General features: G+C 45.6%; 1 protein-coding gene across 23 annotated transcripts in view; it reads left to right on the top strand.

The window, feature by feature from the left end:
* Positions 1-14,232, top strand: part of MAP2 (microtubule associated protein 2) — a 241,669-nt gene that overhangs the window by 150,119 nt on the left and 77,318 nt on the right. For 12 of the 23 annotated variants that reach the window (XM_083471736.1, XM_083471734.1, XM_083471730.1 and 9 more), the window contains 2 exons: positions 10,316-10,429; positions 14,010-14,087. In XM_083471736.1, coding sequence (XP_083327862.1) covers positions 10,316-10,429; positions 14,010-14,087 — 192 coding nt within the window. The remainder of the gene's footprint in view (positions 1-10,315; positions 10,430-14,009; positions 14,088-14,232) is intronic. The other 11 variants (XM_083471731.1, XM_083471740.1, XM_083471738.1 and 8 more) reach the window with 4 other exon arrangements.

The following is a 14,232-nucleotide window of genomic DNA, read 5'->3' as shown; positions in this document are numbered from 1 at the left end:
AGAACTACACCATCTGGGACAGGGAGTTGCTGGCCATTCATGCAGCGTTCAAAGCGTGGAGGCACTTCCTGATCGGCGCCAAGCACACGGTGCAGGTTTGCACGGACCACAAGAATCTGGAGCACTGGCGCACGGCACAGTTCCTAAACCAGAGGCAGATACGTTGGGCTGAGTTCTTTGCGAACTTCGACTTCCGCATAGAGTATGTCCCGGGGGACACCAACATCATGGCGGACGCTCTCTCCCGTAAGCCGCAGTATCTGGAGGACGCAACGCCAGCAGCCGCCATGCACATCTTCGCACCAACAGTGTGGGCGTGCGCCGCGGCAACCGTGGACCTGGAGGCGGTGCGACGAGCGTTGCAGGATGACTCCTTCGCGCAAGCAAAGATGGCAGAGGTGCAAAGGGGCAAGGCAGCGGCCGACGGTTTCCAGCTACGAGATGGTTTGCTCATCCGTAAAGGGGCCATCTACGTGCCGGGAGACGACCTTCGCGCCAAGGTGCTGCAGCAGCTGCACGACGCGCCCACTGCCGGGCACTTCGGCAAGGAGAAGACGGTGGAATTAGTAGCCAGGGATTTCTGGTGGCCTGGAATGAGAGGGGAGGTCGCAGACTACGTGGCGAGGTGTGACACCTGCCAGAGGGCCAAGCCAGTGCACAGACCACCGGCCGGACTGTTGGAACCGCTGCAAACTCCGGTCGAACCTTGGGAAAGGGTGGCCCTGGACTTTGTCACGGATCTGCCCAGCTCGAGGGGCAAGACGGCAGTGCTGGTGGTGGTGGACCTGTTTTCCAAGATGGCACATTTCATTCCGTGTGCTAAGGTGGCCACGGCGGAGCAAACCGCCAAACTGTTCATAGACCACGTGTTCAAGGTTCACGGTCTGCCACGGTCTATTCTGTCCGACCGGGGGCGGCAGTTCATCTCGAATTTCTGGCAGAAGCTGATGGGCTTCCTGAACGTCAAGATCAACCTGGCGTCGGCGAGACACCCGCAGACCAACGGGCAAGCGGAGCGGGTCAATGCCATCATGCAGCAGTACCTGAGATGTTATGCAAATCAACAGCCTGCGACGTGGGTGGATTACCTGCCGCTTGCCGAGTTCGCCTACAACAACACGAAGCACGTGTCCACGGGGGTCACGCCGTTCTTCGCCAACAACGGGAGGCACCCCAGAACCTTCCCGGGACTGGAAAGGATGGGGGAGGGGGAGCCGCAGACAGCAGATGCGTTCGCGTCGGAGCTGCAGGAAGTCCACGATCAGCTGAGGCGCCACCTGGAGCTGGCCAAGCACGCATACAAGGTACAAGCGGACAAACACAGAAGGGTTGGCGAAGAGCTCCACGTGGGAGACTGGGTCTGGTTAGCAGCCCACGCAGTGCCGGCCAGGTCGTTGGCCAAGAAGAAACTAGGGCATAAACAACTGGGGCCCTACCAAGTCGAAGAGCAGGTCAACCCGGTAGCTTTCAGACTGGCACTTCCGGAGGGTTCCAGAATGCATCCGGTGTTCCACAGATCGGTGCTCACTCCCTACAAGGCACCGCACAGGTTCCAGGAACCCGGAACGGCGCCGAGTCCGGTCAGAGACAGAACAGGGCACGCGGGAGTGGCACAGAAGGAGCGCATCAACGAAGTCACGGAGATTTTGGACTCCAGATGGGGGGAAGAGGGGGTAGAATACTTTCTCGCCAAGGAGGGCACCCCGGCCAGTGCGAACAGCTGGGTGCCGGGCTACGCCTTGGACGAACCTCTGCTCAAAGACGAGTTTCATGCCCTCTTCCCACATAGACCTATGCCAGCAGACTTTTTCGACGACTGGCTTTTCACGCCCACGCTTTCGGCCAGCACGTTCCGGGGGTTCGACTCGGACGAGGACCCGACACGAGACGTCCGTTCCCCGGAGGGGTCACCCTCGGGATCTGCATCAGAACCCTCGTATTGGTGGGACGATAGGCCAGAGGAGCAGTTCCGCAGAAAGTGGCTGGAATGCTCAGGACGAGCAACGCCGCCAGGAGGAAGTGAGGGAGAGACGGACATGGACATTTTCGGGGACGACCCTGGTTTCGAGCACGGCGGCACAGAGATGGAAGCGGAGGTGACCGTCGTCGACGAGAGCAGGGAGGAAGACCCGGGAGACTTCAGATGGAGACCCGCCACGGGAAGCGAACGATATCCGACGTTCGTCCCTTTGCAACAGCAGCACCCAGCTCCAGCACCGGAAGGAGGGGAGGGGGGAATGGGGGGGCTTAGAGGGGGGGATGGATGTCAGGGGTTTAGGAGCAGAGGCAAGGGCAAGGGAGGAAACAGAGAGCGAAGGGGAGGAGGCAGAAGAAAAGATGAGTGATGACGACGACCCGAGATCTCCGAGTCTTTCCAGTGAATCAGAGGATTCACAGAAAGGAGCACCAGTGGCCAGGGCAAGGGGGGAGTCTAGGGGGGCACCCCAGGAATATAGAGCCAGAGGGGACTCAGAGGAGAGCAGTTGGAAATCGGGACCAGCGTCACCGCCAGAGAGCAGGGAAGAGGAAAGGAGCCAGGGGGCAAGCGCTGGCAGCTCACCACAGGAGGGAGGGTACGAGTCAGGAGTGGCCACACCTCCATCGGGGAGCGAAGAAACGGTTAAGCGGAAAGTGGAAGGTTGGGCGCGCGCGCCAAGTTCAAATGCAGAGGAAGGTGGCGCAGTAAGCAGCCCGGAAAGGGAGCCAGGTCCTAAAGCCCGGCGCAAGGAGACAGGAGGGTCCGGGGGGTCAGCGTCAGAAAAATCCCGGAAGGAAGAGACCCCGGGGGGTAGAGGGACCCAGAGGAGGACAGTCAGGCGGAAAAGGTGGAGCCGGGCTAGGATATTAAGTTGGTGCACACGGGGCGGAGACTCAGACGGAGCTTCGCCGATCTAGCTACTAGACGTAGAGTTGCGCGCAGCAGCGTGAGAATGGAAACTGTAACTCAATAAAGACTTTTACTTAATGATCGCTGGCTAGCGTGATCCTCTGTGAGCTAGGATCTTCAAGCAGCTCTGACAACCCTCATTAAAAGGTTCTTTAATTCCTCCTCACTTAGTTTGCTGTGGTCGACACAGTCAAAGGCTTTTGCATAGTCAATGAAGCAAAAGTAGATGTCTTTCTGGAACTCTCTAGCTTTCTCCATAATCCAGCGCATGTTTGCAATTTGGTCTCTGGTTCCTCTGCCTCTTCTAAATCCAACTTGCACTTCTGGGAGTTCTCAGTCCACATACTGCTTGAGCCTTCCTTGTAGAATTTTAAGCATAACCTTGCTAGCGTGTGAAATGAGTGCAATTGTGCGGTAGTTGGAGCATTCTTTGGCACTGCCCTTCTTTGGGATTGGGATGTAGACTGATCTTCTCCAATCCTCTGGCCACTGCTGAGTTTTCCAAACCTGCTGGCATATTGAGTGTAGCACCTTAACAGCATCATCTTTTAAAATTTTAAGTAGTTCAGCTGGAATACCATCACTTCCACTGGCCTACAGGGGTCTGTAATCAGATCAGATTAGCTATCCTCAATTCCTTCATCCAAGTTGTTTATAAAGATGTTGAACAACAATGGGGTGAGGCAGAACCTTGTCACTTTTCCCCAGGATGATGAGGAACCATTAGTGAGCACTCTTTGGGTTCAGTCAATCAGCTACAAATCCACCTTAACAGTTACCTCACTCAGCCCACATTTTACCAACTTCTCTGCAAGAATATCATGGGGCACCAAAGAAAATTGTGTGCAAACCCGCTTAAAACAAACCATCATATCAGTATAGTTGCATAGGTACAGTTGGAATACATTCATAGGCATATATTTGGGAGTCAGAAGCAGTTGAGGAGAGATTATATGGTGTATCTTTAGTGCTTTAGTGTTTTGTTGTCCAGAGGTAAAGTCCAAACTAGAAATTTCCATATCTATTTTCTCCATTGTTTTTGTTTTAATGAAAAGCAACCTTAGAAGAGTTAAGGTAAGTGGGGAATTGTTGCTTAAACTTTTCGTCTCCTACTTTTTGTAGGAGGGGTTATCCCCAGTGGGAGAAAATACAGGTCTCTGGGGAATGAATTTGAATGGGGGGGGGAAATATTAAGTACTCCTGCCCACCATTCCTCCCTTCAAGATTCCAACCTCCCAGGGGCTAAGAAAGAACACACCTGGAACTTTTCCAAACATCTTCACTTTATAATTCCTATTCCAGGAATTTCTTGGGCTGTCCTTTTAGTCTCTCCTAATTTTTATTTCATTTTCGAAATCATAGATCATCTCCATGAAGACTTGTGTAAAAATCTGTGCACCTGCTCTGATCTCAGTGTAGTTCCCTTCCCTAATTTGTTGTTGTTGTTTAGTCGTTTAGTCGTGTCCGACTCTTCGTGACCCCATGGACCAGAGCACGCCAGGCACTCCTGTCTTCCACTGCCTCCTGCAGTTTGGTCAGACTCATGCTGGTAGCTTCGAGAACACTGTCCAACCATCTTGTCCTCTGTCATCCCCTTCTCCTTGTGCCCTCAATCTTTCCCAACAACAGGGTCTTTTCCAGGGAGTCTTCTCTTCTCATGAGGTGGCCAAAGTCTTGGAGCCTCAGCTTCAGGATCTGTCCTTCCAGTGAGCACTCAGGGCTGATTTCCTTAAGAATGGATAGGTTTTATCTTCTTGCAGTCCATCGGACTCTCAAGAGTCTCCTCCAGCACCATAATTCAAAAGCATCAATTCTTCAGTGATCAGCCTTCTTTATGGTCCAGCTCTCACTTCCGTACATCACTACTGGGAAAACCATATCTTTAACTATACAGACCTTTATTGGCAAGGTGATGTCTCTGCTTTTTAAGATGCTGTCTAGGGTTGTCATTGCTTTTCTCCCAAGAAGCAGGCGTCTTTTAATTTCATGACTGCTGTCACCATCTGCAGTGATCATGGAACCCAAGAAAGTAAAATCTCTCACTGCCTCCATTTCTTCCCCTTCTATTTGCCAGGAAGTGATGAGACCAGTGGCCATGATCTTTGTTTTTTTGATGTTGAGCTTCAGACCATATTTTGCGCTCTCCTCTTTCACCCTCATTAAAAGGTTCTTTAATTCCTCCACACTTTCTGCCATCAGGGTTGTGTCATCTGCATATCTGAGGTTGTTATTTCTTCTGGCAATTTTAATTCCCGCTTGGGATTCATCCAGCCCAGCCTTTCACATGATGAATTCTGCATATAAGTTAAATAGCAGGGAGACAATATACAGCCTTGCCGTACTCCTTTCCCAATTTTGAACCAATCAGTTGTTCCATATCCAGTTCTAACTGTAGCTTCTTGTCCCACATAGAGATTTCTCAGGAGACAGATGAGGTGATCAGGCACTCCCATTTCTTTAACAACTTGCCATAGTTTGCTGTGGTCGACACAGTCACAGGCTAATAGTTCTCTCATATTTTTCATCACTGCCTAATCGAAGTTCATATTTAGCAAATTTACAAAGTAAGATTTTGATTCAGTATCCTGTCAGCTTGTGATTTGTATCAAGTAGGAGTGCATGGGGGGCTGACAAAGTGGAAGCCCAGTAGAATTTGGTTTTCCCCCTTTGTTCTCATAAAGTTCAAGAAATATGAAAGGTCTCATCCTTGAGAATGATGCAAAAAGCAGAATGTGCACTGAATAAGCCTGGAGGGGCATCCAAGAACTTTATTTATGCCTAATTCAGCATTTGTTGCTCTCATTCCAGAAATAAAAGTGAAACAGCCAAAGCAAATCAATGCATAACCAATACACATTGAAGTTGGCTGGATTCCCTTTTCTTTCTTTTGCCTTAAATATCATTCAAATCCCTTGAACTTTAACTGAACCATAAGGCAACTGTGAAGTTTAATAGCTACCTTCCAAAGATTTGACTTACCCATTGGATTTGCTATTTATAGGGTCCATTAGTACCAAATGTCTGTGTTGTTTTTATAGTAGTCATTAATAGTAGAAATACTGTTTCTGCTGCATTGACTGCTCCTCCTGTGTCACCAAAAATATCCATCAAAATAGTGCTATGAACTGAACCTTACTTGATAGCATCCCCGGAGGTGATTTTGTTTGTTAGTTTGTTTGTTATGCCTTACATTGAAGCTTCCATTAGTCAGCAAAGCAGCCTCTCTTTGAGCGCTGCCCCCCGTACGTACTTTAACTTTTAGCCATTGTGACCGGGTCAAAGAAAGTCTACGGTACTTAACAGTTGTTGCATGGTTGCAAGAGCAAGGCTAAGATCTTGATAGTACAACAAGGCATGGTCTGGATGATTGATGGCTAGTGGCCATGACTGAAGTAAAGACAGCTTCAGGAATAAAATGGGATCAGTAGTCAGGGTGTCCCTGTTGGAATGTTGATACAGAAAACTGTTGGAAACAAGAAGCCAAGGACTGTAGCTAAAGAATTCGTTTGTGATGCCAAGCTCTCATTTGGCAGCACCCTCAGAAGTGTTTCTAGCTGTCTGCAGTAGATCCAGATTTAAACCCACAGATCTGGAACATCACATCTCCTCACTATTGCCCACTGACAGCGGCCACAAAAAGTTGGAGAAAATTCAGAGAAAATTTTCAGTTGTCCTTCTTTTAGAGGGAGAAAATGGGGGGGGGGGTCCCAGCCTGTAACAGCCATGAGGAGTATATCTGAATGGGTGATGGAAGGGTAAGGAGTGGGTTTCTGCTATGAAACAGTTCAGGTGTGTTCAATATTTGATCCAACTGGTTGGAGTTTTTTTTACAAAGGTTGAATTGAACTTTCAAACCACGAAGGTTCACCCAGAATTTGGAAGTATCTATAGATGAAAGGTATTCCACAGAAAAAGGACCACTGCAGAGAAGGCCCTTACTCGAGTTATTGCAGATTAATTTCTGCATGGCTAGAAGTGTCACCTCCTCAGGGAATGAGTTGGATTGTAAAGAGGGAGGCTCTCTCCCAGGCAGCCTGCCCCTAAGCTGTTCAGGGTCATAAAGGTTAGCAAGAAGACCTTAAACTCAGCTTGATAGTGAATAGAGCCCCAAAGGCACATGTTTTGAAACAGTTATATTCTGCACACATGGTAGTTTATAATAAATACTAAATTGCAAAACTGAAAAATAAAATCTAATATATAACAGGTTGTTTTTTTAAAAAAAGGATGAGGAATACAAGTGGTCATATTGTATTTATTTAGAGAATTTATACACTGCCCTTCAGCCTAAGCTCCCACCAGACATCTCTGACAGATGAGTCATTCTGCTAGATATTGTCTCTTTTTCACCCACTCAGTATTTTTGCAAACATATTCGTGAATTATTAACAGCAGTTTGGAACTACTATAGAGTGACTTGGCAGCTGTACAGATCTCTGCTTGGCAGATTATGGGCACACTGTTGATCTGACACTTTTGTCTCTGCTGACTGAAGTCAATAAAATTCTATTGCTATCAACTGTCCCCCTACAAATAATTCAATATAATAGTAAATTATTGCCAGTTGTGAGATAAAACAATAGTACATGTTAAATGCCAGGAACTAAGGTAAATATACACTTCCTACTGCCAATCCGGCAGCTAAGACAAGTGATAATGCCATTTTTATATTCTGTTCCACAACATTTTAATATGATGATACTGATGGTGACCACCATAGCATTAAGCATATCAGTGACATCTATTTTTATTGGCTTTGATCCAACCTCAGCATGTGGAAGCAGAAATTTTGCTCACAGACAGGGATGTCACTGATAATGTCAGCAGCTGTAGCCTTCCCACCCCAATGTTGCCTCACATTTTGGGGAGGGGGGTTGTGTAGAGCAGCTGGGTGGGTAAGTGGGTATTTAGTGAGACAGACATAGGTAAAGGTAAAGGAACCCCTGACCATTAGGTCCAGTTGTGGCCGACTCTGGGGTTGCGGTGCTCATCTTGCTTTATTGGCCAAGGGAACCGGCGTACTGCTTCCGGGTCATGTGGCCAGCATGACTAAGCCACTTCTGGCGGACCAGAGCAGCACACGGAAATGCCGTTTACCTTCCCGCTGGAGTGGTACCTATTTATCTACTTGCACTTTGACGTGCTTTTGAACTACTAGGTTGGCAGGAGCAGGGACCGAGCAATGGGAGCTCACCCCGTCGCGGGGATTCGAACCGCCAACCTTCTGATCAGCAAGTCCTAGGCTCTGTGGTTTAACCCACAGCACCACCCACGTCCCGAGACAGACATACTCTTGCGCAAAAGCATTTTCTCAGGTGTTTCCATTTGTCCAAGCAGAATGTGGCTCTAAACTTTATCGCAGACCCTCCCATTGCTTATAAAAACTTGCATGCTGTGATTTTATAGCACTGTGTGGGTCAATTTGACATCTTTTATTGGACTGTTTGTATATTGGGAATGTATTTTGAAAGCAAAGTTTTGGCATATTTCTCCTTCAATACCATTTTCTAAGTGGCAGAAAACAGCAGCAAAGGAGAAAACAGAGGGAATGGTTTAAACAGTGTAAAACATGTTCAGGTGTCTCTAGAGATGTTAGTTTTAGTAGAATTACTGAGGGCCATGGTTGATTTTAAGATATGCAGTAGGGGAGGCTTATAAGGAATGAAATCCTAACTCAATGACTCTAGTCATTGAGAAGATAAAGGAAGTGTATTCCTGTAGCTTACCTCTCCACCTGCCTTGGTCTTGTGGGCTGCTTAGGACACCTTGCTCAGGAGAAGGGGACTGCAAATGAGAAATAGGTCTTATCTACTTGCTAGGTGGTAACCCAGAAAACCAGCCCCAACTATGACCCAGCAATTGGAAATGGTTTCAGGCTTCTTGTCCTTCCTGCAGACCTCAGGTCAGGTGCAGCTGAACGGGCAGCAGCATGGGAAGTGGAAGGAAGGAATGAGACGGTTGAAAGCGAGGCTAGGAACTGGATGTTACTGTAAGGCTTGGTTGCTGATGAATTTAGGCTTCTTCAGAACCTAAGATTTCTCTCACTGGACCTACTCAAATCCCCACACACTGATGAGAAAAATGGCACTGCCTTTATACCTGATGCTCATCAAGTGTGTGGGGATTCAAATATAGAGATGGTGTTGCTTGGTCAATGGACTAGCTTTCAATGGTCCTGCCACCTCAATCTTTGAACATTTTAAACAATCAGGAACAAACTGCCTGGCCAACTTGTGTGTGTATGTGCTTTTGGGGTCTTTAGCTAGGAAAGCATGTAGGAAAAGTGTTTTCCCTCCCTGATATTTCCTCCTCCACACTAATTGCTTTAGCTGATGAGGTGGTTTTCACACTGAACTTTGCCCCCACATATAGGGATGTCAATCCTGGAACGCATATATTCTGGTTTCTTCTTGCGTCTTGGGGGCAAAGGCCTCTGGAATGAGGATGGCACCATGTAGTTTTTGGTGGATTTTGGGGTGGAGTCCTTTGTAAAAAGCCATCTATCCATCTAATGGGCAACTGGAGGACAAGATTTCCAATTGCAACGCCTTTTTAAAAAAATCAGTTGGAGACCTTACCCCAAAACCTGCCAAAAGACAACAATATGCTCCCTAGACCCACTAAAAGCCTCTGAACTGGCTCATGACCCATCCCAAGTTGACTCACCCATATTCCATCCAGAATGTTTTTCTCTCTCCAAGAAGTGATAACTCAGATGTTCTGCTAGGAGTAGGAACAATGTTCTTCTGTTACATAGCTGTTTTGAATAGAAATAGAAGGTGTACTCTTGCTATGCAAAAGAGCCTTCAGCTCATAGTAGATGCCCTGTGTAGCTGGGTTACTACAGTAGTGCCTCGCAAGATGAAAATAATTCGTTCCACGAGTCTTTTCATCTTGCGATGTTTTTCGTCTTGCGAAGCACGGTCCGTCGCAACTGCGCCTCTTCAAGCGACTTTAAGAAAAAAGCGCAAGACATTTTCGTCTTGCAAAGCAAGCCCATAGGGAAATTCGTCTAGCGAAGCAACACAAAACTGAAAAACCCTTTCGTCTAGCGAGTTTTTCGTCTTGCGAGGCATTCGTCTTGCGGGGCACCACTGTATTCTATCTAACTTAGGATAATGGCCATTCCACCCTTGGGGGTTGCAACTGTTGGTAATGATGTTCATGTGAGAATCCAGCCTTCTAAATTATGTGTCTAAGCAATCTACTGAAAAATATTTTAGAAGAAAGCAGGGATCCTAAACCTGTTGTAGATCGAAACACATTGAACGCAATAGGATGACTGTAGAGACTGTAATTTCAGAAGTACCATCTTAGTCTGTAATCACTGTTCATGCAGGGTGCCTTTTAAGCACATATATATTTCCCTATATCACTTACATTAATGTGCTTTTGTTTGTCTTGTTGTTAATCTTACTACTGTCCCAGAAGAAGTATCCGCAAGGATAGTCCAAGTAGTAACAGCTGAAGCTGTGGCAGTCCTGAAAGGTGAACAGGAACAAGAAGCCCAGCACAAAGATCAGCCTGCGCCATTACCTTTAGGTAAAGCAAGCAATCTCAGCTGTATTTTGTGTTACAAACGTCAAGCTTTTGCACTGCAGCTGTGGCCTAGATTTTTTCTTATTTACCCGTTCATTAATTTTAAGAATTTAAGAGCTAAGATGCTGACATATTCACATTATTCAAGAGCAGGCCTTCTATCCACATGATCACTTGCTGCAATTCTGCTTATTGCTTGAAAGTCACAAGCTTTGCCAATTCCAGGCGCTTCCACACTAGGCTTTTAGTTTGGAAACTGCAGTGCCTCATACGCTTACTTTCTCTAAGGCATCCACATGATGTTGGTGTCCAAGCATTCTCATCCTATATTTTCTTTGTGGCTCTTCCATCTTTTCTCAGACTGCAGAAAGTCCATTTATTGCAGAATAGAAGAGTAGCACACTTTCTACAGGTGTAGAAGTCTTTAGTATTTGTCTTCTGTCTTTTAAAAAGGATGAGTTGTTCCCCATTGAGGAAGTCAACACACTTTGTTTATAACATTTGTGCTGGGTGCCATTTTTATTACCCCATTTTTGTTTTTTTAAAATCAATTTTTTAAATATTGCTAACGCACTTTTCCACCTATATATATGTATATTTGAAAAAATGGAAAAGCAATAGCATATCATATAGCATTATTGTAGTATAGTGTTATAGTACTCGGCTACGAGTGATCGCCAGAGAAAGAAGTGCTAGAGCACCATAATAAATTACCAAGAGAATAGATTAAAGATTATAGTAGTTTTGTTAAGGTTTAAGAGATAGAAGATAGGGTGCAGCACAGGGAAGGAAACAAACATCATGGAAAAGAGGGTGGGAAGTAAACAGCATTTCCGTGTGCTCTGGCTTCCGTTACAGTGTCCCGAAGTGGTTTAGTCATGCTGGCCACATGACCCGGAAAAGCTGTCTATGGACAAAGCGAGATGAGCGCTGCACCCCATAGTCTCCTTTGACTGGACTTAACCATCCAGGGCTCCTTTACTCTTTTACCTTGATAGATAGATAAATAGATAGATAGATTGATAGAGATAGATAGATGATAGATAGATGATAGAAAGATAGATAGATAGATAGATAGATAGATAGATAGATAGATAGATAGATGATAGATAGATATAGATGATAGAAAGATAGATAGGTAGGTAGGTAGATAGATAAGTAGGTAGAGCAATACTCCTGATCATGTGGGAAATCTATTGTAATTCTTCTTGCAGCTTACAGTAGAAGAGCAGTGACAGGAGCTACCCATGTGGAAGTAGCCCCTGTATCATGCAACATTTGAGGGAAGATGGAAACATTCCCTGATCCAAATTTCCTGATCTTTGCTTAATGCTTGAGATTTGTGTTTCAAATTCTGATGTTTGTATTTAGAGTACTCCTCCCTTCCCCAGCATTTAAAGCAACCCAACCTTTTTATGTCAATCTAAGCTTTTACAAAAAGTCTTTCCGTCTTGCTCAGCCACATGTTTTGCCCACAGTTTTATTAAAGGGTGCAAAATGCATGAGGGTCATTTCTGATGACAGAAGACCATCAAGGTTTCAAAGTGCAGAGAGTTCTCTGTAGGGCAGAATAAAAAGGTTACATACAGAACAATCCTGTTTCCTGACCTGTGCTGCTGGGGAGAGCTAAGATGTAGTCCTGCTCCACTAGGCTGGGGTGGCAAGGGGCTCCGCTGATGTGGAGGAGCCTATTTCAGCTGCTGCAAGCATGAGCTGTTGACAGGCTACCGCAGGAATAAGGCCCTGAAACAGGGCCGAACAAGACCAATGAAAGATCCACTGGGTGCCAAGTGAGTTTAGCTGCCAGAGAGGTGCCTGATCCAGGCTTCTCTCTTGTGCCATTGTGGAGAAAAATACTGCCCCCATCCTCTACTCTGGTCAGCATGAGCAGCAGGGCTTTGGAAAGAGCAATGACTCCACTCATCCTGGTTATGAGCTAGGATTGCTTCCTGAATTATCAGTTGAATACAGAGCAAGGTTATATAGCTAGCACAAACAACGGATTGTATCTTATGGTAGCTTTGCACTTGCAAGAAGCACTCACTCAAACAATTTTATCCTATTCCAAGTTCTACCTAATGCAAAACTCAAAAAGCTGTACTTGGGGGATGTTCTTTTCCCCCAGGGCAGTATTGGATATGGCACAGAAGACTGCAGTAGGTTGGGGTAACCAGTGAAAATTGGGTGCTTTGCCTTGTGCATGTGGAGGTTCTTTCTTCTAAGCACAAAGCCGCCATTAGATTCAAACCATTGTTTGGTTCAAACAAGCAAATGGAGCTTTAGCACATGTTTTAAGTTCTTGCTGAACTGCATTGAAAAATATCTGAGCCCTCATAGTAAAAGCTGCCATTGCATGCACACACCAAAATAAGCAAGCAATGGTTTCCCTACAGTATGCATTCTGTGCTTGAATGTGAACATTCATTGGTGTATGTACTTGTATAATGTATCACCACCACCACCACCTTTTGTAATAGAATGATTTTGACTTTTACACTGTTAATAGAGACTTATCTACATGACATCACAGATATGTTGAAGAAATTGCTAATAGGCATGCACTGTTACAAAACCATTTTCTGTAATCAGGTATAGCGACTCATAAGCATAGGCACAACTCTTCCAAACTGAATCATATTTAAGCCCTGCTGAGATCTATGAAAATGACTTAAGAATATACTGATTTTTCCCACTGAAATAAATGGGTTTTAATGCTTAACTTTGGCAGAAAAATGCTCAGGCTTTTAAGAGGAAGGTTTAGGAAATGTTCCATGGCTCTTGTTCCCACTGTATCTGTGGTTTTGTCACTATCCCACTTTTGTGTTTCATATACTGCAGTTGGGCATTGGAAAGGAAGTTAGTGGTAAAGGTTTCTGCTTAGCTGTGGGTCAGCCTTGAGCTGGCAAAATTCAAGATTTGGCTTTAAGCAGTTACAATATGAAATTAAGTAGGTTCCGGAGAAAAGAGGATTTAATCATTTATGTAAGCAATTATACGTGTATCCTTTCAGATACCTGTAAGTGAATTAAACATGTGGTTGGGCACCTCTATGTGATGTTCTTTCTCCCCTGAATGATATTTAAAAAACTCTTCCCCTCCTGCTTTTGGCTTGTGAATGTGCTTTTCTTCAAGGCATTTAAGAATTATCAGGTCAATCATTCAAACGGCTTTGATGTAAACAAAAAACACTCTAGTATTTATGTACAACTTTACTAAAGAAACAAAAACAATAAGCTGTTTCGGTAGAATTATCAGCATAATGCTACATCATCTGAATCGAGTGGTTACTATTGTTGGTATAAGACAATGCAAATCTTAGATCCAACTCAATTGAAATGTTATAATATGCTGCCAGGTAACTGTAATGCAGATCAGCCTTCCCCAACCCGGTATTTTCCAGATGCTTTGGACCACAACTCCCATCACCCCCCAGCCAGTGCTTTGCTGGCTTGGACTGATGAGAGTCCAACAACATCTGGCAGGGCTACCAGGTTAGGAAACATTGGCATAGATTGTCCAGTTGACATAACCTGGTCTCAAAGCAGTTAATTGTTGTGTCTCATTTTTACTGTTCAATCTTTAGCAGTTGAAGAAACAGCTAACCTGCCTCCTTCTCCGCCCCCATCACCAGCTTCAGAGCAGACTGGAACATTGGAAGAAGGTAAGAATTCCCTTGGGCGTTGCAGAGCCCATCTCTAAGGAGAGAAACCCAGGAATCCTAATGAGAGAGGTAGGAGGGTGACCTGTCAGCATTAATTTAAAGGGCAGTGAGCATTTTCCCTAATAGCAAGTTAGCAGTTCCACAT

The sequence above is a fragment of the Podarcis liolepis genome, assembly GCF_965112155.1.
Source record: "Podarcis liolepis genome assembly, chromosome: 1".
NCBI lineage: Eukaryota > Metazoa > Chordata > Lepidosauria > Squamata > Lacertidae > Podarcis > Podarcis liolepis.
This window is presented reverse-complemented; position numbering and strand designations above follow the sequence as displayed.